The sequence below is a fragment of the Sapajus apella genome, unplaced genomic scaffold (genome assembly GCF_009761245.1).
Source record: "Sapajus apella isolate SASKATOON/1434 unplaced genomic scaffold, GSC_monkey_1.0 scaffold85, whole genome shotgun sequence".
Taxonomy (NCBI): Eukaryota; Metazoa; Chordata; class Mammalia; order Primates; family Cebidae; genus Sapajus; species Sapajus apella.
The window spans coordinates 7,118,451-7,144,562 of record NW_022437025.1 but is presented as its reverse complement, the minus strand read 5'-3'; the positions used below and the strand labels follow the sequence as shown (position 1 = coordinate 7,144,562).

At 45.0% G+C, this 26,112-nt stretch overlaps 1 protein-coding gene across 6 annotated transcripts in view; it reads right to left on the bottom strand.

Moving 5' to 3' along the window:
• Positions 1–500: 500 nt before the first annotated feature.
• EVC2 (EvC ciliary complex subunit 2) overlaps positions 501–26,112 on the bottom strand; it is a 168,027-nt gene continuing 142,415 nt past the window's right edge. The window contains exons 19-23 of one of the 6 annotated variants that reach the window (XR_004261572.1): positions 24,288–24,375; positions 15,944–16,140; positions 12,554–12,655; positions 10,356–10,685; positions 501–537 (exon numbers count right to left, since the gene is read on the bottom strand). Coding sequence is in view for 4 of the 6 variants with exons in the window: in XM_032254162.1 (XP_032110053.1) it covers positions 10,418–10,685; positions 12,554–12,655; positions 15,944–16,140; positions 24,288–24,375 (655 nt within the window). In the remaining 2 variants the exon portion in view is untranslated. Of the gene's footprint in view, positions 538–9,981; positions 10,686–12,553; positions 12,656–15,943; positions 16,141–22,138; positions 24,200–24,287; positions 24,376–26,112 lie in introns of those variants that run through there. The other 5 variants (XM_032254162.1, XM_032254163.1, XR_004261573.1 and 2 more) reach the window with 5 other exon arrangements.

Sequence of the window (26,112 nt, the reverse complement as noted above, 5' to 3'; positions counted from 1 at the left end):
CAAATCTTATCTTGAATTTCCATGAGTTATGGGAGGTACCTGGTGGGAGGTAATTGAATCATAGGTCTTTCCCGTATGGTTCTCGTGAAAGTGAGTAAGTCTCATGGGATCTGATGGTTTTAAAAACAGGAGTTGCCCTGCACATGCTCTTTTTCTTTGCCTGCCACCATCCATGTAAGATGTGACTTACTCCTCCTTGCCTCTGCCATGATTGTGAGGCCTCCCCAGTCATGTGGAACTGTAAATCCATGAAACCTTTTACCTGTATAAATCACCCAGTCTTAGTTATATCTTTATCAGCAGCATGGAAACAGATTAATACACCCCTCAATTCTTTTTCCAGAAACAACTACTTTCAATTATTTAGCTATTTCTTATGATTTTAACGTTTATATTTCTAAAGGAACATTTTCAACTTCTCAGTGTTTTGTTATCCATTTTACATACTGACCTTCTAGTATGGAGATGAGGACTAAACTCTACTTCTTATATGTATGCGCACACACACACACACACGCACACGCACACACACACTCACTCACATTCTCTTCCTGTCTCTCCAGAGTGGCAGGGGCAGAATCTACACTCCCAACTAGAGAGCTGGCCAAATTATAGGCAACAGCTATTCTCAGACAGGCAACAGATGGCACAGGACTGTGAATAAATGAAGCAGAATCACAGTTGCCTTTAGTGCTGGGAGGCAGTTTTAAGGCTACAGATCAGGGAGGGGAAACCCAAACAGGCCCCCAGTCTGGATGAGCTGAGGAGACAGATAATGGACTGAGACAACTACAATTTATGAGACAGAATACTGAAGAGGAAGAAGAGGTAGAGAGAGAAAGAACACTAGATAGCAACAGAAGAGCCTTCAAAAGTCTTTAAGTGATGATCTGTGCATACGATGAGGAAACTCTCAGAGCAGGAAAAGAACCACCAAACAGTAGCTCCAAGCAATTCCCAAAGCTCACAAAGAGCCAGGAATATTTCATCTCCCCTCTGGCATGTGATAGATCAGCTAGAGTCCTCTGATGGATATTGCCGGTATTGGTCCTTTCTCACATTGCTACAAATACCTGAGACTGGGTATTTTTTAAAGGAAAGAAGCTTAATTGGCTCATGGTTCCACAGGATATACAGGAAGCATGAAGCTAGCATCTGCTTGGCTACTGGGGAGGCCTCAGGAAGCCAAACCACTGCAGAAGGAGCAGGGGAAGCAGGCATGTCTCACATGCCAGGAGCAGAAGCAAGTGGAGTTGGTGGGGGTGGGTGCTACACACTTTTAAACAAACAGATCTTGTGAGCACTCACTCACTATTGTGAGGACAGTACCAAAGGGATGGTGCTAAACCGTTCATGAAAAACATGCCCCCATGATCCAATCACCTTCTACCTCCAACACTGGGGACTACAATTGAACATGAGATTTGGTGCACACAGACCCAAACTGCATCATTGCCTTAGTACTGGGAATAAATTAACTCTGGACTTAACATGACAAGGCTAAAACCAAGTCTCAATACATCTGTAGCGGCAGAAAGTCTCTAGGGCTGGAGTGGGAGTAGGCAGGAACATGAAGTTTTTGGGGAGTGACTATAAGCAGATACAAGATTTTTGGAGACATAATAAAATATTTCTAAAATTAGATTATAGTTACTATTGTACAACTCTGTCAATATACAAAAATTAAACTGTTCACTTTAAATAGGTGAACTCTAGAATATATAAATTATATCTTAAGTTTTTAAAAGAAAAAATAAAGCCTTAAACAATTCAACCGATCCCAACTGACTTCACAGCATGCCAGAACAAAATCTATTTACAAGAATCCAACAAAATCCAGCACCCAATGATATAAAACTGCAATGTATGGCATGCAGTAAAAAATCCCCAGGCATGCAAAGAAGCAGGAAAATTTGACCCACATGCATGAAAAAAGTTCATCAGCAATAACTGACTTGGAAATGACAGAAATGAAAGAATTCACAGGTGAGGACATTGCAACAACCAATATGCGTTGCCATATGCCAAAACCGGAGGAAAAAATAGGAACATGACAACGAAAGACATGGGAGGCAGAAAAAGGAATCATGCCTCTTCCAGTTTCAGTCTGAACATGTAAAGAACTGGGAAGTTGGTGCCCCCACTCATAGGACAAGGAAAAAGTTGAGCAAGTTGAAAATCAGTGGCTTTTCTTGGATCCCTCTGAGAACTGAGATCACAAAGCTAACCACTAGCTCCCCATCTGGAAAGACAAGCGCGCCTATAGAGTCACAGCTGAGACCTGTTTACCTGAAGTTAGCAGTGGCTGAAACCATAACCAGTAAGAAAACTTCATGGTCATATTGAATTGCTGAGGGCTGAAAGTGGACTTGGGTAACCTGCCCTATAAGAAATGTTAGAAGTTCCGGAAGAAATTCTAAGGGCCCAGAGTCTTAGGGGGTCCCTCAGTCTTTGTTTGGTTGTACCTATAGCAACGTTAACAGATTCTCATGATGAAGAGATAAGAAAGATCCCCTCTTGGCTCTGGAAGAAAGAGTAGAAAAGCAAGCATTGTGTAATAAGCCCGAAGCATCTGCATGACTTTAATAGACCTTATCCCGTCCCCCCACCCCACACCACCAAAGGAAAGGCATTTTCCTGTCTCCAGCCCCCTCCGTCTTTCCTGTCTCACTTGAGATAACAGAGAAGAAGCTAAGAAACACTTGTGAAGGTCACAGCCTGAGACAGAGAAGACTGGGAATACCTGAAGTCTATCACAGCCAGAAGCCCCTCCATAGTATTTTGAGGCCAATCCCAGACAACATATAATTTCATCCATAAATATTTGTGTGCATCTCCAAAAGATGAGTCCTTTTTATACAAGCCAACTCTTAACTCTAAGAAAAACAAAAAGTTACACAAAGAAGGAAATGTATTTAACTCAAATGCATTATAGGGCTCAGCTTTAAATAAAAATTTGTTATTAGTTGTAACGTTGTAAATGCCAAATATTTACTTAAAATTGTGCTTTAATTGCATTAGATAACTAGAAAGAGGAAGGGTGTGTGTGTGTGTCTTTACACACGCATGTGTATAAGAAGGAGAGTGGAGTCATCATCTCCATAGCAGAAGGTCAATATATAAAAGGGATAAATAGGGAATAAGTACAGTCACCAAAACCATTTTAAGTATAACTGATATGCTGGGAGAGATAAAATAGAGTAAGATAAAATGATTAACCAAAACCAGAGAAAGCAGAAAAAGGAAGGGGAGGGAAATAAGCGATTCAGCAATGAATGGAAAGCACTTGCAAACATGGCTGATATTAATCCAACTATATTAATAAGCACTTAAAATGTGAACGGACTAAAAACATCAATTAAAGATAGAGATTGTCTGAGTGGATTTTTTAAAAAAGATCCAAATATATGTTGTCTACCAAAAACCCACTCTGATTATAAAAATGGAGACAGGTTAAAAGTAAATGGATGGAGAAAGATATGCCTTGCTAACACTAACTAAAAGAGCTGGGATAGCTATATTGCCTCCAGACAAAACAGACCTCAGAACAAGGAAATTTAACAAGGATAAAGAAGGGGAATAGACATGGTAAAGGGATCAATTCATCACCATATATAAGGCATAATGTGAATGAACTGCAAGGAAAAATAGACAAATCCACTACTATAGTTGGAATCAGTAAGAACATAGTTGGCCCGAACAGCACTGTCAATCAACTTGATCTAACGATTATAGAATAATCTCTCCCACAAGTACAGAATATACAATCTTCTCAAGTTTGCATGAAATATTCACCGAGATAGGCCACATAATGACAAACTTAAAATAATAGAAATTATACAAAATATGCTCTCAGATCACCATAGAATTAAACTAGAAATCAATAAAAGAGACATGAATAGAATATACCATAATATATGCAGATTAAATAACACATTTCTAAACAATACATGAGACAACAAAGTCTCAAGAGAACTGTAAAAATATTTTGAACCACATGAAAATGAAACTACAACTTATCCCAGTTTGTGTATGCAATGAAAGAAGTGCCTAAAGGGAGACTTATACTATTAAATGCATATATTGGAAAAGAAGGAAGACCTAAAATTAATAATCTAAACTTCTACCTTAGGACACTAAAGAAAAATGAGCAATTTAAGGCTAAAGCAATCAGAAAAATATGATAATAGAAAATAGAGCAAAAATCAGTGAAGATGAAAATAGAGAAAAGTCTATGAAACCAGAAGCTGGTTCTCTGAAAATGTTAAGTATAATTGACAAAGAGCTGAACACACTAACCAAGAAAAAAAGAAAACATGCAAATTACCAATATCAGAAATGAAACAGCAGTCTCATCACTGATCCCATGGACAGTGAAAGCATCATAAAAGAATACTGGGAACAACTCTATGCCCACAATTTGGATAACTTAGGTGAAATGAATGAATCCCTTGAAAGACACAAACTACAAAAATTCACACAACATGATGTAAACTAAATCAATATGTATCTACTAAAGAAACTTAATTTGGTAACCTTCCAAAAAAAGAAATCCCCAGACTCAGATCATTTTACTGGTGAATTTTAGTAAACATTTAAGGAAGAAATAATACCAATTTTCCATAATCTCTTCTAGAAAATAAAAACAGAAAGTATACTTCTTAATTAATAGGGCCAGCATAACTGTAATATAAAATAGATAAAATACAAGAAAGCAAAACTAGAGACCTATATCTCTCAAGAACATAGATGAACAAATCTTGAACAATATATTTACAAATTAAATCCAATAATTTATAAAAAGAATGATACACCATGACCAAGTGGGATTTATCCCAGGTATGCAAGACTGGTTCAATATTCTGAAATCATTTAACGGAATACATCACATCAACAGGCTAAAGAAAAAATTATATAATCATATCAATTAATTCATAAAAGTATTTGATGACATTTAATATACACATATGATAAAATCTCTCAGCAAACTATAATTAGAGAGGCACTTCCTCAACTTGATAAAAAAAAATACAAAAAAAACCTATAGCTAATCTCATACTTAAATAATGAGAAATTGGATGCTTCCCCTTCAGATCTAGAGTAAGGCAAAGATGTCCTCTTATTACTTCTATTCAATATTATATGGGAATCCTAGCTAATGTAATGAGACTAAAATAGGATATAAGACATACAAATTGAAAAGGAATAAGTAAAATTGTCTTTGTTCTCAGATGACATAATTATTTATATAGAACTGACACACACACAAAAAAAAAACCCTCAAACTAATTGGTGAGTATAGTAAGGTTGCAGGATACAGCGTTAATATTCAAAAATTGATTGCTTTCCTATATATCAGAAATAAATGATTAGAATTTGAAATGTTAAAATACCATTTAAAATAACACCAAAATAATAAAATAATTAGGTTCAAATCTAAAAATATGTACAGGATCTGTATGCAGAAAGCTATAAAACTCTGATGAAGGAAATCAAAAGATCTAAACAAACAGAGGAATAGTATTTCATGTTCATGGTTTGGAAGATTCAATATTGTGGAGATATCAATTCTTCCCAACGAGACTTATAGAATCTATAGATCTACAGAATATCAATTAAAATTTTAGCAAGTTATTTTGCAGATATTGACAAACTGATCCTAACGTATATATGGAATGGAAAACAAAGTTGGAGAATTCATACTACCTAATTTCAAGAGTTACTATATAGCTACAGTAATCAAGATAGTGTGATATTGGTGAAGGGACAGACACATAGATCATTGGAACAGAATAGAGAGCCCAGAAATAGATCCACACAAATATAGTTAGCTGACCTTTGACAAATTCCAATTATAAGGACGTTTTAGAAAAGGCAAAACTGTAGAGATAGTAAAATGATCAGTGATTGCCAGGGGTCCACGTGGAGGAGGTAAAGACTGAACATGTGGAACACAGGAAGTTGTTTAGGGTAGTAAAACTACTTTGTATGATACTACAATTGTGGATACATGGCACTATGTGCTTATGAAAATGATTGTATATCATTTTATACAAATTTACATCATTTTATACAATCATTTTATCAAATACATAGTGCCATGTAAATACAAAGTTGACTTTATCATATGCAAATTTAAAAAATTGTTTAAGAAATCCAGAGAATTCTGGGAAGCAATGCAGAATGTGACAAAATAATGTAACTGCATTTCAAATGTAAGAAACAACTTCACGGAAAAGGTTGGAAGAAAAAGATGCTGACCTAAGTAATTTAAATGAGTAAAGTCTTTAAAACTAAATGTCAAAGAAACTGCTCATAAGGACTCTACTGAGAAAGCTGTTTCCTACATGGGTCCAGGTTATCAACCCTAATAATGCTGCATGTGTGTACTGGAACTGAACACTTAAGTAAATGGCTGGGAAAAGATGGCAGTCAGGTTTTTCATGGTTGGAATGGAGAGGAGAAGGGCCAGGTGTGGTGGCTCACACCTGTAATCCAAGCACTTTGGGAGGCCAAAGTGGGAGGATCATTTGAGTCTCGGAGTTTGAGAGCAGCCTGGGCAACATAGTGGGAACCTGTCCCTACAATAATAATAATAATTAATAATAATAATTGCTGGGTGCAGTGGTATGCATCTGTAGTCCCAGCTACTTGAGAGGTTGAGGTAGGAGGATCACTTAAACCCGGGAAGCCAAGGCTGCAATAAATTGTGATTGTACCACTGCGCTCCAGCCTGGGTGACAGAGTAAGATCAAGTCTCAAAAAAAAAAAAAAAAGATAAAAAAGAAAAGGGGAGAAGGCCAGAATGATCCATTTGGCAATGGATTCATGTTGGAGACATCAGTAAATTCATATTTAGCTTAACATAGACACAGATTATCACATGTGAAAATATTAATGTGTATGTGTATATAAACAGGTTAGTATGCACACATATATTTTCTTGCTCTGTCAGCCTCGAGGGCCTAAAAGCAACAACACTGCAGTAACAACAAGCACATCTAGTGCTCAGATTTTGGTTTCTAATACCGTTCTCCAATACAAGGAATCAGACTCCTTGGAGAAATGTCTGATTCTAGTACCGAGACAGGAAACACAGAAGATAAGAATTTTTTTATAGTGCTTATTTGTTATAATGTTCACCTTTTAGACGATCTTATAGTGTCATAAAATAAGGAAGTACTCAGAAAAACTTAAAAATGTGCACCGATGGGGTTACGTTAAAGGGATATGGAAGAAAACAGAATGAGCTCCCAATGTTCAAAGCCGGAAAAATTGGGGAAACAAATTGTTATTTGCTTATAACTCAAAGCGTAAAATAAATATCCATGAGTCCATATTGATTTAAAAAAATTGAAAAATAAATGGAGAAGAGATCATCTCCCATGCAGAATTCCAAATAATCTATGTAGACACTTTGCCCTCGTGGAGGTGGAATTATATCCCTATTCCTTAAATGTGTGCTGCTCATACTGACTTCCTTCCAAAGAGTGCAATGTGGAAATGTAGAAGAGTTATAAGCACCAACTGACCCTGCCAGGTGTGACCTCACTCCCAAATTCCCATGGCAGGATTTTCATATGTGTGTCTTACCCTTTGCATTTACCAATTTTTTATTTTTGTGTCAGTCAATGCAACCAGATCAAACTCCTTGAAGACAGAATATACAGGGAGCTGAGCCCCACCGAGACTTAGGAAATTTATCAGCTTTGCCCAGTTTGTAAGTAACAAAACCCAGACTTGAGCTCAAGTCCTCTCAGTCCAAGTCCCCTGGAGCTTCTCTCTCATGATTAAGCTTCCGTGTGAAGATACAGCCCTTCAAGAAAACAGCCTTCACCTAGAGTGGCGAAAGGAATGAAAGAAGCAGTTTGTTCTCACATTGTTACAAGGAAATACGTGAGACTTGGTAATTTATACAGAAAAGGGGTTAAACTGACTCACAGTTCGGCATGACTGGGAAGGCCTCAGGAAACTTACAACCATGGCAGAAGATGAAGGGAAAGAGCAGCATCTTCTTCACAGGGCAGCAGGAAGGAGAAGGAATGTCAGCAGGGGAAATGCCAGACACTTACAAAACCACCAGATCTCGTGAGACTCACTCCCAAGAACAGTATGAGGGAAACTGCCTCCATGATCCAATTATCTCCACCTGGTCCTGCCCTTGAGACATGGGGATTATAGGGATAACAATTCATGGTGAGATTTAGGTGGGGACACAGAGCCAAACCATATTATATTGAATTTATTTTTGTGAAGTTGTTAAAATATAATCAAATAAATAAACTACCTTATTGCCCACCAACATTTCATCAACACTATAGACATAATATCTAGTATCTTCACTCTTTACAACATCCCTATTCTAAAGTAAGGCATTAGGACCTCTGTTTTACAGATGAAGAGACTGAAGTTCAGAGTGGTAAAGTAACTGCTGAAAAGTTGCAGAGCCACAATTTATACCCGGTCTATCCGATTCCAGAAACAGGCTTTCTCCAACACATCTTGGCATTTTTTTGTGCAGTAATTTTACAAAGGATAAATCAGCAGTTAGTCTTTATTAACACAAGGAGTTATTGGTTCAAACACTAGATTTTGAGCAGCTTGGGCACCTCCTGTTGTTAATAGCCTCTTCAATCAGGCTTCAGCCTATAATTTTGAGCTATTTTTTGAAATCTTTGCATGCAATCTACTTTCAACTATGCATAATTCTAGCAGAGCCCTTGTAGACACAGGAAATTATCAGAAATGCAGACATTTGCCTTAAAAAGGAAGAGAAGGACATAGATGTGGTAGACTTTATAGATCCAGATGTATCTACCTGCCCAGTAACACACGGCTCACAAGTAGTGGAGCAGGATTTGAACTCCAGTCTGTTTATTCCCAGGACCATGCATTCTCCACTCTGCTGTCCTGTGTGTAAAAATCATTGCTCTTTCTCTGTCCTCGCTCAAGGCCCATTGGACATTCTGATTGATGGGAAAACTGGCGCCATCATCTCTTCTCCCCTGCATTCAAACTGCTTACCTGCACATTCCTGCCAATGCAGCCAGTCAAGTGGCAGCTGAAGACGGTGCACAGCTGCTGCTGCTGTCCCCTGGGAGAAGTGCAACCCAGTCAAGGTCCCTGTCCCGGTGCTGCCTTCATGCTAATAGGAAACTGCAAATAAGACTTAGTCTTCTTGTTGCCAATGGAAATGGGACATCCAAGGCAGATAAGTTAGGAGACTCAGGTTCAAATTGAGGATTCCTCCCATAGAGGTGGTTTGATTGTAGGCAAATTATTTAAACTCTGAGTCTCAGCTTCCTTGGCAGTAAAATGGGAATAGGGATACTCACCTTGCTGGGGTATAAGTGACCATTAAAAAGTAGGTTAAAGTTGTTGGTGGAAGGGTCTAGCAGCACCTCTCATGTGACAGATGTTTGATCTTTTATCAATCATCCCTTTCTTCCCTTGCTGGTGAGAGGATACCCATCCTCATCATCCCCTCCTATCAGGAAATACCCACTGTAATTGTATTATCTGCCTTGCTGATACCATATGTGGTCCAGCCCCAGTGAGACATCACTGGCCTCAGGCACTGCTGTGTGGATGGAAAGGGTCAGCACTTACACAGGCGCCTGGTGAAACACAAGGACTTGACATAGTCTATTTATAGGTAACCGTGTGAGGGCTGTTATGTGTCCATGGATCAAGGCCAGGACAAAGGATAAAGTTTGGGGGCCATAAAGCGTGAATCCTGATTTTCCTATTTATTAGCTTTATGATCTTGTAAAAATCACTTCAGTTTTCTATACCATTGAATTTCCTCATTTGTAAAATGGGAAAATAACCCTGATTTGAATTGGTGAAGGTAGACCCCAGGGGCTGGCACATTTTTTTGGCAACTGGAGTGATGGAGGGTGAATCTCTCTATTGAACACCACACAGGGAAGAAAACACAAGACGTGGTTACAAATAAATACCTCCTACATAAAGCAAAGATGGGTTTCATTAGAAAGAGCTTTGTGCAAAACACATTTATTTTTTAAAGTTCCCTTTATAAAAATAGAATAGGTAAGAAACACAAAACATTAAGAGCAGAGAATCTGGCTATCACCACACAGCCCATACCTTATACAGCAGAGGATGTTGTGTGGATTGCAGGGTAGGGGTCTCCCTCAGGGGCCTGGGGAGGTGGGGCTGAAAGGGAGTGCTCATGTCCTTGTGATATGGAAGAAAGTGGGCCATCTGGAAATTCATGAGACAAGATTAAACCGAGTCAGTGAAAGTGGGCATGCACTGGGGGTTCTGTGCCTTCTGCATGTGCAATCTATATTTGCGAGTTGTACATTATAAACACACACACACACACAGACTGCTGGGCAGGAGAAAATAATCCCTTCTGTCGTCAGATGCTCCCGTGGGGCTTTCCCTTGGGCTAGTCCATGCCCAAGGCCTGTGTGGCCTTTTTGGCATTCAGAAAGTTCTTCTTTTTCCTGGGAGGAACACGCAGTGAGATCTCTGGTTCCTTTGGATTTCTGAATATAAAGAGCTTCTCTCCTGTGTTTAATATATCAATGGTTTCTGCCCCTACAATGGATACAGGGGCCAGTTCGCCAATGGGCTCCAGTGACAGGTGTGGCCAACTTCCTTTTCCAGAGAATATCATCCTCTCTCTGAGAGGGAGACACGTCTTCTTTAATATGCTAAAGAAGGAAGAAAAGAACAAATTCAACATTTTTGGTAATGTACCCTCCAGAGTGTGCTGAGTTCTCCAAGAGAATCCCCCTTTGAGTCCTGAATTCCCCAATCCAATGCCATTTTAAGGAAAGGTTATCTTCCTCCTTGGTCACCAGACTGCTATAAAATTAGCAGAAGCCTATGACAGTGGTGCACGGCAGTCATCCTGGCTCACGACCATTCCATCTTCAGGAGTTTTGAGAGCCCACTTTCATCACGTTGTTCGTGTGACATCAGATCGGCCATGGTGGGAATATTTACACCATGGAAATTGGCAAATGCTGCAAATCAGAAACCACCGTTCCCCCTCCCCACCAGCCAATGGTTAAACATTTATGAGTACACCTTATGGGACTCACACTAAAAGCAGCCTGATGAAACCTGGTTACAAAGCAACAGTTAGAAGTCAGGCACAATGTGCTTGCCATAGAAGAGTGCAGTACACTTTGAGAATGTTCCATAAAAAGGGTGCTGGAATCTTGGCCATGGGTAGTCCAACCTCTGACTCCCAGGGTGCTCTTGATAGTGACCATGACCAACACCAAGAGCCCTATACATCCTGAAAGCCACAATGCTCTCTCTCTGCCCAAGCAGGGCAGAACAAGGTCATGTCATGGGGGATGCACCTGCTGCATGTCACTGGCAGGCTTGCTGACCCTCCCAGAGGCATGTGGCAGATTCTGCTCCATTGCCATCACCACTAATTACTGCCCTTGCAACTAATACATCTGCACAAGGATTCAAACCCAGCTCCGTCTCTCCACCATAGATCCATGGTGCCTCTGGACAGAGCAAAGGCCATCACAGTGAGCCAGGAGAGTGGGACCATCATGTTTCTTGATCTGAATCCATTCCACTTCTATTAGTGCAGCCTAGGAATGTTCCTAATGGTATACTTTAGAGTTCCATACATGGAATTTAATTTTCTTTATCTAGGATTGCATGTACTTCTTTTGGCCAATATCCTGATCTAACTTAGATCTGAGACTATATCATGATAACCAGGCTACTAATGGTTCCAAGTTTGTATCATGAACAATCCATGAAGCTTGGTTTCAGCACCTTCAACTTAGCTCTGTGCAGTTGTGGAAGGGGCAGGACTGAGGTAGAGACGTCCCCTGAACAGCCACTGCTTCTGAAGTACACATTGATAGCACTGTTCAACCCCTTAGGAATCTCCCTGATGCTGCTTTTTGTTTCTACATCTTCTCTAGCTGGAATCACAGGAGACACTTTGGTCAACAGTCTGCAGAAATCTAAGGCTGCTCCGCCCCTCACTTCCCTCTGCTCTCTAGGTGTGTGATAGCCACAGCCAAGGAAAAATGCATTGGGTTGAAGGTAAAAAGCACGAGGTTGGAAGTTTAAGGAAATAAAGGGGGTCAGTGAGGCAGCCCCAAAGCTCATGGTCACTGTTTACCAGCCGCAGGCCTGGGGCCTCTTCTTCTGACCCCACCACCCCGAGTTTCCATTTTATCATCCCCACTTTCTGGAAGGCTTCATGCAGCAAGACATAAAAGGGCTTTGTGAACAGTAGCCTAAGTAGCTATAAGGAATTCTTCTAATTACATCCCATTACAAATAGCTGTTAGCTAAAATAAATACAGTAATTTAAATGCTAATAAATGTTGAGAACATTCTCTCACTGGTAGCCACAAGCTCATCTTCAGCTTCTAAATCCAGCCCACTAAATAAAGATTTGTGGTCTTCAGGGTCACAAATCTTTGTCTGTTTGCAGCAATCTCCTTTTCCTTGTCACCTCCTGCCTCCCCATCCCAGCACACAGGCAGCTTGGCTCATCCCCAGCCCAGCCACATAGGCAGGTGCCCATCATTACCTTTCCTTCCTCTTGCGAGCCCACAGCATCTTTTCTAACCCTCTGCTTATGAGATCTCCTCGCAGTTTGCTGTCTAAGGCTTGCCACCAGCTCTGGTGTTTCCTGTAGGCAAGAAGGGAGTCTTATAGTTTCACAAAGAATAGAATCTTTAAGTGATGAGTAATCCTACCCAGCTCTCAATGCCACCTTTGATTACCACTAGGAACCCCCTCCCCAGAGAGTTCGCCATTTATTCTTTCCCTCATTCACTGCACATCCATCAAACGCCTTCTCGAGCCTGATCAAGATACAACCTCTGCCCTCAAGGGGTCAAGTTTAGGGGATCACAGACAGAAGAAGGCTGACTGGGGTTGGGGGAGACATTTGAGCAAAGGGAGCCTCTTGGAGCACTCATGAAGGAATGGGCTCTGTGGCTGACTGACACACTGGCCACCTCCCCCACTGGGATGAACGCTGTGCAGGCAGGACTTTGTCTCTTACCCTCCATGTAGCCCTAGTGCCTAAGGCAGAGGACAGAGTGGGAGCTCCATAGTGCTTTATGCATGTGCAAATACAGAAGTTGGGAAAGCAAAGGGGAAGCCTGGAAGGTGGACTAGGCCGGGAGCCATAAAGCCACGAAGCTGTGTGGTACTAGACTGAAAAAGGGCATTGGAGAGTGTTGTCCGGGAGAGTGGGAGGCGTCGTCAGTAAAGGATGTGCTAGACTCATTCCTCTGCCTTGGCAGCGCACACCTGCCCAGCTGCTGTTGGAGATAGAGCCTCTCCCACACTGGGCCAGGCAGTCTCTCTCCCAGGAGTCTAACTCCTGAGCAGAGAAGGGCGGTCCTCTGAAGGCAGCACCCAGAGAAGACGCCCCAAGTGCTTCCCTGGCCCTGCCCTTCCTGAGGCCTGAACGCAGGCTCTTTCCTGGATTCTGACATGGCCCTCAATACACCCCATTCTTGCTTGGATTAATTACTCAGTTCCCATTGCTTGAAACCCAAGACTCGTAACTGATGTAATGGCCAGATGACAGGTGCTGGGGACACAAGAATAGTATATGCCCTGCCCTCAGAGATTGGGTTAGTGGCCTGAGACTCCAGAGTCATCCAGGCTGCCTGGCCATGAGGCTGGGCAAAGAAAGGTCATGCTCATGCCCACGGTGACAGTGACCTCCAGTCCTCTTGCCTTGTCCCAGCTTGGCCTGTCTATCTCTCCCCACCGGCCTCCCACACTAAGCTGGCTGAAGGGGCAGCCACCAAAACAAGGTCCTCAGGGGTAGGCAGGAGGAAGTGGCCTCCCTGCGTCACACCTGTTCCTGCTCCAGAGTCACCTTGAGTATTTGCCACCTGCATGTCCTCGCAGGCAGGCAGGCAGACAGTGCACTGGGAAAACCAGGCAGTGAAACCTGATTTTACTTTAAATATTATTAATAATATTAATATTATTGGCTCCTAATATTCCACGGAGGGATGTAGCACAGAATATGTAACTGTCATCCTGTCACTGGACATTCAGTTTGACAGACGTGGCCTTGCCCTGGCTCCCTCTAGTTCCTCTGACCACACTCACGCCCAGCCCTTTAACCACGCCCACACCCAGCCCTCTGACCACGCCCACACCCAGCCCTCCGACCTCAGACCACAACCGGCCTTCTGACCACGCCCATCCCAGCCTTCTGGCCACACCCACACCCAACCCTGTGACCACGCCCATGCCCAGCCCTCTGGCCACACCCACACCCCGCCCTCAGACCAGCGCACACCCAGCCCTCTGACCACGCCCACACCCAGCCCTCTGATCTCAGACCACGATCAGCCTTCTGACCACGCCCATTCCCAGCCCTCTGGCCACACCCACACCCAGCCCTCAGCCCAGCGCACACCCAGGCCTCTGACTGTGGTCCACATCGCACTTCCCGACTGTGCTGGGCCCCAAGGCCACTGGGAAGGCTCCTCGCCCCTGTGGCCTCCTGCCCACACCCGCAGCTATTGTTCCCTCTTCCTCACCTTTCCTCGCACCCCAGCCTTACTCTATTCACCCTCAGCAGTACTTCCTGGCTTTTTGAGTCAGATACTCTCTGATAAGAAAAACATTCCTCCTTTTCTCGGGACAAATTCTATCCACACAGTCATGGCAGTTCCATGGGCTCTCAGGTTCCCAGATGCCCTCCCGGCCTCCTCTGCGTCCTTGCTGAGGCTGCGAGCTTTACGGCCTGGAGCTCAACATCTCCATCCTGGCCACAGCTTTCCTCGAAGCCTTGTTTCCCACCTACTACATTCTCCACGGGCACTGCTGGCTGACCCCCAAACCCGCCTTACTCCACACCCCTTCCTGCCTTTCCCCATAAAGAGCCTTTGCTGACCAAAGAGTTACCCACAATCAAGGAAGAAATGGGCCCAAACTGAATGTCCAGTGACAGGATGACACGTCCATGCTCTATGCTACACCTCTCAGCATGAGGAGCCAGTAAAAATAATATCCACATGTGCCACACGTCGACAACATTGAAAGAATAAATTTGAAGTTAATAACAGTAGCAGGAAATATAATCTGAGTAATGGGGTAGGAATTATATGGGGGACATTTGCATGAAAGTTAACAGGTAAGGAGCAAAATCGCTTCTGCTACAAGATTCTGAAACGCAGAATGTAGCAAGGCTGTATCCACTGCGTGCCCTCTCCACACTCGACACACAAATACACATATTTACATGCATGACACACTCACACACATACACCAACACACAAACACATGCTCCCACACTTGCAGACACACACTCATAAAACCCAGAAGAGAAATACCTTCTGGAGGAAGCAATGTTAACGGGATACTAGCAGTTATTTTTCCAGGTGGTAGAACCATGGATATTTCTTTCTCTTCTTCTTTTCTTTTTTGTCCCTGAGACAAAGTCTTGCTCTGTCGCCCAGACTGGAGTGCAGCGGCACAATCTCGGCTCACTGCAACCTCTGCCTCCTGGGTTCAAGCAATTCTCCTGCCTCAGCCTCCAGAGTAGGTGGGACTACAGGCATACACCACCACGCCCAGCTGATTTTTGTATTTTTAGTAGAGATGGGGTTTCACCATCTTGGCCAGGCTGGTCTCAAACTCTTGACCTCAGGTGATCCTCTCACCTCGGCCTCCCAAAGTGCTGGGATTACAGGCGTGAGCCACCATGCCCAGCCTCTTCTGCCTCTTTTTATGCATTTTTTACATTTTCTTTAATGGGCATGAATGACATATTTATGGCTCTGGGTAAACTTATTTTCTTAAGATTCTATTCTAAAAATAAATTGGTGACAAAATTAGAAAGCATGAACGAAATACATGTGCCTACCGTGACCTCGAGGACTCATGGGGACCCTTCTGGACAGGGACATGCCCTGGGAGGCAGCCCCTCCACGGCACTCACCTCCACCTGCCCATGTCAGCCTGCTCCGCTCCACCATTGCTCTCAGCCGTGTGGTCTGGATGTCTCTCGCTGCCCGAATCCAGCAGGGCCAGCAGCTGAGGCTGTGAGGCTGTGGGCAGCACCACGCTCAGGAGCCGGCGAAGCGTGGCCCCGGGCACCACGGCCATCCTCGCCAGGTACGACGCCAGTCTCAGCTCCTAAGGGAAACAGCGGAGGGAGCTCAGACCCTCGCCACCCCTCAACTTGAACCACCCTTTTTCATGATCACATTCTGAGGACATTCTGTCTTGGAGTGATAAATATTTCAGTAGCTTAGTCTGGAACGCATGTTCCCGAACTTTCGGAGCTATCAAAAAAATCTATTTGGTCAGCAACCTTGGCTCCCAGGTCACTTCCAAAGCCTCCATCCATCCTGTCCAGCTGCTCTCAAGTCACTGGGGCAGTGCCCAAATCCCTACAGCAAAAGCCCCAGTGTGCAGCAGGGAGATTCATCATGAATATGCTCTCTCCTCCGCCTCACATTCCATGAAGTCATTAGGCACCAGGTAAGCAGCGCAGGCTCTGGAAACAACAGAAGTGTCCTGGAACCAGTGGACCATTAAAGACACTGTGCTACACCCATGCCACAGGATGCCATTCTGCAGTCAAAAGAAAGAACTGGAAGCATCCCAGGGGCATTAAGCCGAGGGGAAAGAGCCAGTGTCCAAAGGTCACGTGCTGCATGATTCCACACATGTAGCCACCTGAGCGTGATGACACTTGGAGCTGGAGAGCAGAAGTAGATGCCCGGGTGGGGCAGGGGAGGGGCGTAACCATCAAGGGGCAGCACAGGTGGTCTTCGCGGTGGTTGGCAGCTCTGTGTCTTGATGGTGGTGGTGCTGGTTACATGAATGTACATGAGATAAAATGACAGAGAACTATACGTACATTTCATATCGATGTCAACTTCCCGGTTCTGATGGTGTCTGACAGGAAGCACTGGGGGAAACTGAGTGAAAATGGGGGTCAGGGGCCTGAAACTATACGAGCTCTGTGAACTTCTTGTGAATCTAAAATAATTTCAAAGTTAAAGGTTTTGGCCAGGCATAGTGGCTCACACCTGTAATCCCAGCACTTTGGGAGGCTAAGGCAGGAGGATCACTTGAGCCTGAGAGGTCGAGGCTGCAGTGAATCATGATTGTGTCATGGCACTCCAGCCTGGGTGACAGAGTGGGACCTTGTCTCAAAAGTAGAGGTCACAATAATACCTACAGCAAAGACATTTGTGCAGACAAAATGAGCTAGGGCCTGTAAAACTGTTCTGTGCTGCAAAGACACAAAAACCAACCACTTCTCCCAGTAACAGGGCAGGGTGTCTGGCCACTTGCCAATCAGAAACCTTCCCTGGGGTTTTACAGGGCAAATCTGAGAGAGAGAGAGGCATTTTACACAGCAACGTCAGGACGCCCGGGTGTTGAAAGACCATGAACTCAGGGCTGCCAGCTACACGTGTCCCTCTGTGTGGAGAAAGCTCATCAGAGATGGAGAAGCAGAAAGACTCAGAGGGTCCCTTGGCCACTTGAGCCCCGAAACCTCAGTTCTCTTCTGGGGGACAGCAGGGGATCAATCCATCTCCTTTTATGTTCAAAGCAGTGAGTTGAATTTCCGTTACCTTCACCTAGAAGGAATCTTGACTTTACAAAGCAGCTGAATGCAGTGCTTGGCCAACAGCGGCACTCAGCCAATGCCGGGTGCTGCTGCGGTGGCATCTGTGAGTTTCCTATGTAGCTGTGATAAATTACCATAAACTTGTGGCGTAAAATGACAGACATGTATCTACGTACAGTTCTGGAGAACCAGAGTCTGAAATCAGCCTCACTGGGCTAAAGTCAAGGTGTGGGCAGGGCTGGTTCCTCCTGGAGGCTCCAGGGGAGGATCTGTCTCTTTGCTTCCTCCAGCTGCTGCAGGCCGCCTGTGTTCCTGGGCTAGTGCCCGCCCCCTTCCTCATCACCTTCCTCTAATCTCCGTCTCCATCATCTTCATCACACAGCCTTCTCCCCTGTCCCTGACCTCCTGTCTCCCTCTTCTAAGAACACAGGGATGATCCAGGGAAGTCCTCCTGCCTCATCTAAAGATCCTTAACTTAATCACACATCAAATCAAAGTCCCTTTTGCTATGTAAGACCATACTCGCAGGTCCCAGGGATCGGGACATGGTCATTGTTGGATTTCTTTATGCAGCGTGCCACAGCACACTGCTGGTGCATTAACTCACTTATTCACTCATAACATGAGGGTGGAGACCTACTAGGTGCCAGATGCTCTTCTAGGCACTGGAGTGAGAGTAGAGAGTGAAACAAAGTCCCTGCCCTCACCAGGGTTACAGTCAAGTCAAAGAGACAGATGTAGGCATTCAAAAAACAGACAAGGATGAAACATGAGGCAGGACAAAGGGACAGAGAGTGACGGGTGGGGGCAGCCCATGTTTTAGATGGTGGTCAGGGAAGGCTTCTCTGAGGAGGTGACATCTGAGCAGCCACCTACACGCAGGGAATAAGGAAGCCATGGGCAAACGGAGACAGAAGGGAAACCAGAGCAGAGACCCCGAGGGGGGAAGCTGGCAGGGAGCACGGGACAAGGACAGGGATGGAGAAAGGTCAGAAGGACAGTTCAGCTCACGCGGGGCCTTTTCACCATGTAAGGATTTTGCCTTGTATTTGCACTGAAATGCGAAGTCATGGTAAAACCTTAAGCAGGGGGAGCGGCACGAGCTGATTTTCACTTACAAAAGGTTGCGTTGGGTGGTGTGTGAAAATGGACCAACTGCAACAAGAGAGGTGGAGGAAGAAGAGTATCCCAGGCGAGGGATGAAGGCAGCTTGGACAGAGTAGGGGAGGGAGGTGGCCAGGGGTGAGCAGACTTCGGAGACATATCAATGGCAGAGCCAATAACTTCCGTGGAAAGGAGAAGAGAAATAAAGGATGGCACCAATCTTTCACTGGGTAAAGGGAGCTGCCATTTACTGAGATGGGGGAGCAAGTGTGGGCACAGGAATGGCGTTCCCTGTAGTTCCATTTGGACAGAGGGACTAGTGGAGGCGTGCAGCCGGCAGTTGTGGGTCAAGTCTCGAGTTCAGGAGATGGAATTAGGAGTGAGCAATATGTAGATGACATCAACAAGGGGGTGGCCGTAGCTGGAGAGGAAAAGAGGCCCAAGGACAGAGCTATTGGGTGCTCAGCACCCAAAGACCGTGAGAAGGAGCAGTGTACAGCAAGGGGCCTGAACAGGGGCGGCCAGGGGTGGGAGACAATGAGTCCAGGTGCCAGAAGCCAAGGAGAGGACGTGTTTAGAAGGGTGGGCTGGGGGGTCAGGGACCACAGAGAGGTCAGGAGAAACAAAGACAGGGACTCGACCACTTGGAAACAAGAGGTCGCTATGACCTTGGTAAGTGCTTTCACTGAAGCCACAGGGAAAGGTGCTGTTCCAAATACCAGAGCTCCTTCCACGTCCTGACACTCCCCGTCCATGGCCTCCCTCCACTGTCAGGTTGAACTACTCATCCTTCCCTGACTGTTACTCTCCAGGGCCACTAAGCCCTTACCCATGAGCTTCCTTCTGCCTAGAGCATATTTCTCCCAAGCTACCCTCTGTCTCTCTCCAGCGTATTCTTTTGCACTCTGCATGACTCTTCCCCGACCCCACCTTCTGGGTCAGGTGTCCCTCCTCTGGTCTCACACTGGTTTTAACCAGCTCTGCTGTAACCGCCCCATTTCCAGCGTGCCTCTAGAACTAGGCTCTTAGGATGAAGTCAATGACGCACGATTCCCTGTCTCCAGCACTTAACCTAGTTCCTGAAACAGAGAGCATAACCAACAGACATTTGTTGGATACAAGACGGATAAACAGTGACTTCATAAACACCCTGCAGATTCACCTCTTCCTGAGGCAGTGTCTGAGCCTTTACAGCTGGGATCGCACCAGCCAATGTGGGGATGGACCAACCCATTGACACAGCCCTTTAGCTGCAGTGGTCCCTGATCAGTAATCCTCCAGACAAGTCAGTTCACTGGGTCAAGTCTTCCTGAAAGAGGTGACACAAAAAGCAACCACATGGGTCATGAGCTTTGAATCTGATGCCACATCTACAGATGGAAATGGATCACAAAGGGTAAAAAGGGAACACTTTCACACTGCTGGTGGGAATGTCCACTAGTTCAACCACTATGGAAAACAGTATGGAGGTTCTTTAAAGAGCTAAAAGTAGAACTACCATTTGATCCAGCAATCCCATTACTGGGTATCTACCCAGAGGAAAAGAAGTCATTATATGGAAAAGACACTTGTGCAAGCATGTTTACAGCAGCACAATTCACAACTGTAAAAATATGGAACCAACCTAAGTGCCCATCACCTGAGTGGATAAAGAAAATGTGGTGTATATACACCATGGACGACTACTGAGCCACAGCATGGAATGAAATGATGGCCTCTGCAGCAACTTGGATGGAGCTGGAGGCCATTATTCTAAGTGAAGGAACTCAGGAATGGAAAACCATATATTGTATGTTCTTATTTATGAGAGGAGCTAAGCTATGAGGATGGAAAGGCATAAGAATGATATAATAGACTTTGGGTTCTCAGGGGGAAGAGGGGGGGCCAGTGACGGATAAAAGACTATACATTGGTACAGTATACACTGCTCGGGTAGTGGGTGCACCAAAATCTCACAAATCACCAATAAAGAACTTAGCCATGCAACCAAAAACCACCTGTTCCCCAGTTGAAATAATAATAAAAAAAAATTAAAGAAATGGACCATAAAACAACACAGGGACACACTCTCTAGGCAGAGGAGGGTGACAGTGAGGCCCGGAGTGGCCAGTGGACAGCCTCTCTCCCCGCTTCCTCCCTGCTCCTCTCCACAGGATGAGCAGCAGGAGGAGGAAGGACACAGGGAGGATGGAGGACTGAGCTTCCTGATGATTCTTTTCTCTGGTACAAAAAAGAAAATGGCAAAATATGGGGCTTCCTCCAGACTGGGTGTGCTGGTTCATTTGACTTGTCAATTTGGCTGGGTCACTGCACTCAGATGTTCGGTTAAACATTCCTCTTGTTTCTGTGGGGGCATTTTGGGATGAAATTAATATTTAAACTGGTGGACTCTGAGGAAAATAGATTGTCTGCCATAATATGGCTGGCCTCAGTCAATTAGCTGAAGACCTGAAGAGAACAAAAAGGCTGACCAGCCCTGAGCAGGAGATCATTCTTCCAGAGACGGCCTTTGGATTCGAAGTGCATCTTCTTCCTGAGTCTCCAGCCTGCAGGGCAACCCTGCAGAATTTGGACTCACCAGCCTCCACAATCATGTGAGCCAATTCCTTAAATAAATCTCTTTCTCTACAAACACATCCTATCAGTTCTGTTTCTCTGGAGAGCTCTTATTAATACACAGGAGTTGGGAAGAAAGAAGCTCAGCTGAGTATATATTATTGGGCAGACTATACAAAGCACCAAGCTTGGGACCGAGAAAAACAACAACCCTCCCTGGTCCCTGCTTCCCAGAGCTTCCAGTGTGGCTGCATTTACTCCTCATAGAGCCAATTCTTCAGCAGAGTGCTACCTTTTGAGCATTTGTGTCTCTTCCAAAATTCATGTTGAAACTTAATCCAAATGCCACTGTATTAGGAAGGGGGGCCTTTGGGAGGTGATGAGCCCATGAGGGCTCTGCCCTCAAGAATAGGATTAGTGTCTTATAAAAGGGCTCCAGGGAACTAGCTAGGCCCTTTTTGCCTTGCCATCCCCTCTGCCACACAAGGACATGGTCTTCCTGCCCTCCAGAGGACGCTGCAACAAGGCGCCCTCTTGGAAGCAGAGAGCTGTCCTCACCAGACACTGCATATGCAGGTGCCTTAATTTTGGACTTTCCAGCCTCCAAAATTGTGAGAAAATTGATAAAAATTTTCTAATTCTTTTTTTTTTTTTTTTTTGAGGCAGAGTTTCGCTCTTGTTCCCCAGGCTGGAGTGTAATAGTGCGATCTCGACTCACTGCAACCTCTGCCTCCCGGGTTCAAGTGATTTTCCTACCTCAGACTCCAGAGTAGCGGGGTTACAGGTGTGTGCCACCACACCCGGCTAATATTTTGTATTTTTAGTAGAGATGGGGTTTCTCCATGTTGGTCAGGCTGGTCTTGAACTCCCAACCTCACGTGATCTGCCCGCCTTGGCCTCCCAAAGTGCTGGGATTACAGGTGTGAGCCACGATGCCCAGCCAAGAATTTCTGTTCTTGATAAATTATCCAATCTAGGAATTTTGAATGATAGCAGAAGCAGACTGAGATGCATGCAGAGTTCACAATTGGAAAGGGCCCACAATCTATAAATGAACCTGGCTGAAATTCCACTGGTGATACTGGCTTTCTGTGGAGTCTCAAAGTAACAAAGAAAAAGGTGGGGGAATCAAAGTGGAGAGTGGGAGGTGGCTCAGTTACGCAGAGACAGAGGCCAGGGGTGGTCATCTGCTTCAGACCCTTCAGAGCTGGTCAGGAAGAGCACAGTCTGTGCAGCACCAGGTTGGGCTGAATCCTGAGCCCGCCACCCGCAGTTGTAAGCCCTCATGCCTTCACCACCTCTCTGTGCTTCAGTCCCTTTATTCATAAAACAGGATAATACTGCCTGTTTTCCATCTTTCTGCAAGGATTAAATGAATAACAGACCTAAGTGCCTAGGACAGCACTTAGTGCATGGCAGGTGTGCAGGAAGCACCGGCTCCTCCCTGCCCTGTTTGGACACTGTCACTCCAGTGCTAACAGTGGCACCTTGTTTGGTACAGTCGACAGAATAATGACCCCTCTCCAAAATGTCCACGCGCCCATCCTGGGACCTACGCAAATGTCACCTTACAAGGGGAAGGGTACTTTGCAGATGGGAGTAAGGTCAAGGGCCTGGAGATGGGGTGGGAAAGCGGTTATCTTAGATTATCCAGGTGGTTCCAACGTAATCATCATGTGGATCCTTAAAAGCAGAGGTTCTTCCTTCTGTGTTAGGTCAGAGAGAGAGATGATGAGGCCAGAAGAAGGGCCAGAGAGATACGATTTTGCTGTCTTTGAAGATGAAGAAAGGATGCCATAAGCCAAGGAATGTAGGTGCCACCGGAGGCCAGGAATATCCCCTGGCTGGCAGCCAGCAAAGAAACAAGGACCTCAGTCCTACAACCACAATGGACCAAGCCCTGCCAATTACTTAAGTGAACAGGAAACAGATTCTCCCCCTAAAGCTTCTGAAAGGCAGGCAAATCTGCCAACACCTTGATTTTAGCCTGGAGAAACCCATGTTGGATTTCTGACCTACAGAACTACAAGGTAAGTTTGTAGCTGTGATAAGCTGCTGTTTGTGGTCATTTGTGACAGCAATGACAAAAAACGAATCCATTCAGGAAGCTGGATGTAGCCGGCTGGAAACCTAAAAGTGCCCCAACCCCTCTTCCCTGCTGACTCCCTTCTCAGAGGCTGGGGGTAAGTGACTTGCACCTCCCCTGCAGCTAGCAAGGCCTGCGGGCCAGCTTTCAGGTTGGGAGGGGAATCGCTGCAGGGACTTGGGGGCATTTGTTTCCTTGATGAGAAAGAGCAGGCATGGTGGCAGTTCTTCCACTTCTTTCGTTGCTCTGAAAGTTATGGCAGCTGGAAACTGTGAGAAGGAACTGTGAAAAGAATCGCAGAACATGACCCTGATGTCACTGTGTGAGCAAGCGCCTCTCCAGAGTCATGTGGCTTGCATTCACCACTGTATGAAATCATATTTCCTGCTACTTACAGACACCAGAAGCACAGGAAGCCCATCGCAGGATGCGTATAAAACCCGACCAGTAGCAGACAGTCAGGTACGTGACTGCATAAGGCTCCATGCACGGCCTCGGGGCTGTGTATCAGGAAGGGAGGTGAGTGCTGTGACTCTGGCCAAGGATGAGAAAGGCTGGCTGATCTCAACTCAGAGAGGTGTCATGTGGGGTGCAATATCGCTGATTTATGGCTCTGGCCCAGTTTTCTCTGACCCACTTTGTTCCTGATAGAACCTAGTTTTTGTATACTAAACTTAGTTAAAGATAGAGAAGAAGGAGAATATCTGGGTGCCTGACAAACCACAGAAAACATCGACGGGGGAAACGTGATTACTGTTGTGGTTGCTGCCATTAGCACTGATTGAGTGCCCTCTGTGTGCTGGGCCATGCCAGAGGCTTTGCACACATGTGCTCTGCAGTTCCCAAGGCTCCTCATCACCATCCTGCAAGTGAGGAAATGTGGACTCTGAGAAAAAGATGGAGTGATGTGCTGGCCAGGGGCGGCCTCAGACACGGCCAGCGTCCTCTCACCTGGCTGTACAGGGTTGCGAAGGTGTCTGCCTCCATGTTTTCCAACAAGTCTTCTAGGACGACACTGTTCTGTTGCTCTTCTCTCAAACTAGAGTGAAAATAAAATATACGTTGAGTTTGGTCTTGTTATAAAGTGATAGTATGAGATCATCTAGTTATTTATTTATTTATTTAGAGACGGAGTCTCACTCTGTTGCCCAGGCTGGAGTGCAGTGGCATGATCTTGGCTCACTGTAACCTCCGCCTTCCAGGTTCAAGTGATTCTTCTGCCTCAGCCTGCCAAGTAGCTGGACTACAGGTGCATGCCACCATGCCCGGCTAATTTTTGTATTTTTAGTAGCGACGGGGTTTCACCATGTTGGTCAGGCTGGTCTCGAACTCCTGACCTCATGATCCGCCTGCCTTGGCCTCCCAAAGTGCTGGGATTACAGGCGTGAGCCACTGCACCCAGCCTAGTTATTTTAACAACAAAAGAATCACACATTTAAGCCACACAATTTTAAAACTATGCCCATTGAAAGAGATGGCCAGAAAGACTGCCTTCCTTTTCTTGCCTAGGGCACTTTGCACATAACATATCAAGGAGGGTTCCCTGGGAAGGAGACTCCTCAAAGTGAAAAGTTTCATGGCAGGTACAATGAGATGTTTCTGTGACTTTACAGGGTGATCTCTGTGATGCTGCATGGAAAACTCTGCCTCAGTCCTCGTGGTGATGACCAAGAAAACCAGGATCCAGGGTCTATACCCACCATGTGCCCTTGGGTTGAAGCCACATGTGAAAAGGTGCCATCCAGAACCAAAGGATGGCACCTTTTCATATGCGGCTTCCTGATGCCCACACGAGGGGGTCTGCTTAATGCACGCCTCAGCCAGTTCAAGTTGGCTTCGTGAATCAGCCTCATGCTCTTGCTGGCTAATACACCCCAAAGCTTCTGCCGGTGCAACTCAAATCAAAAGTCTGATCACAAGCCATCTCCTCCAGGAGCATATGAATATTATATGCCCTAAAATCCCAGGCTAAATTAAGCCAGTACCTTTGAGCATTTCCCTCCAACCACACAGATTAAGCCCCCTCGCACAATTATTTCGATGGGACAGAAATGCACTTCGATGTGTTTATACAGAAGAGCGTAATAAAACATATGAACATCATCTGTAATCTCACTGCCCAGAAATCCCATCTATTGAAATTTGGTCGATTTCCTTCCAATTAATTTAGTGTGCGTGTTCAAAGATTAAACACACTATGTATAGACTTTGCCTCCAATCCTTTCCATGTTCATTTTTTATTCACAGCGGAAAAGTATGAAGCTGTTAAAAACTGTGTTTTTCCAAGAGTTCTTGATGCCACAGCCGAGGCTAAGTGTCTCATGTGAATTGAAAACCACACAAAGAACGACGACTACAACAACAAAAAGACTGGGGGACTGTTTTATAATTTTACAAAAGCAGGACATAAAATACTATGTTTGTGGTGAAACTGGAATAAGGCCTAGTCTAGTTCATTGTCTTTGCCAGCGTCAATTCACATACCATGACTATGTAAGATGTTACCAAGAGGGGAAGGGTACATGGCACTCTCTCTACTATCTTTGCAACTTCTTGTGAGTCTATATTTAAAAATAAAAAGTTTAAAAATGCTAAACAGTAAAACTTAAATGTTATTAAATTGAAGGGAAGAAGGACGCCAGGGAAGAAGGAGTAAAGCTACAGAGTCAGCAGCTCGTGCTGGAGCGATGGGATGACACCTTAGGCAGGAAGGTGAGGGCCAGGGTGGGCAAGGTCAGGCTGAGTGGGAGATGCCTGCGTTGGCCCCTCCAGGCCT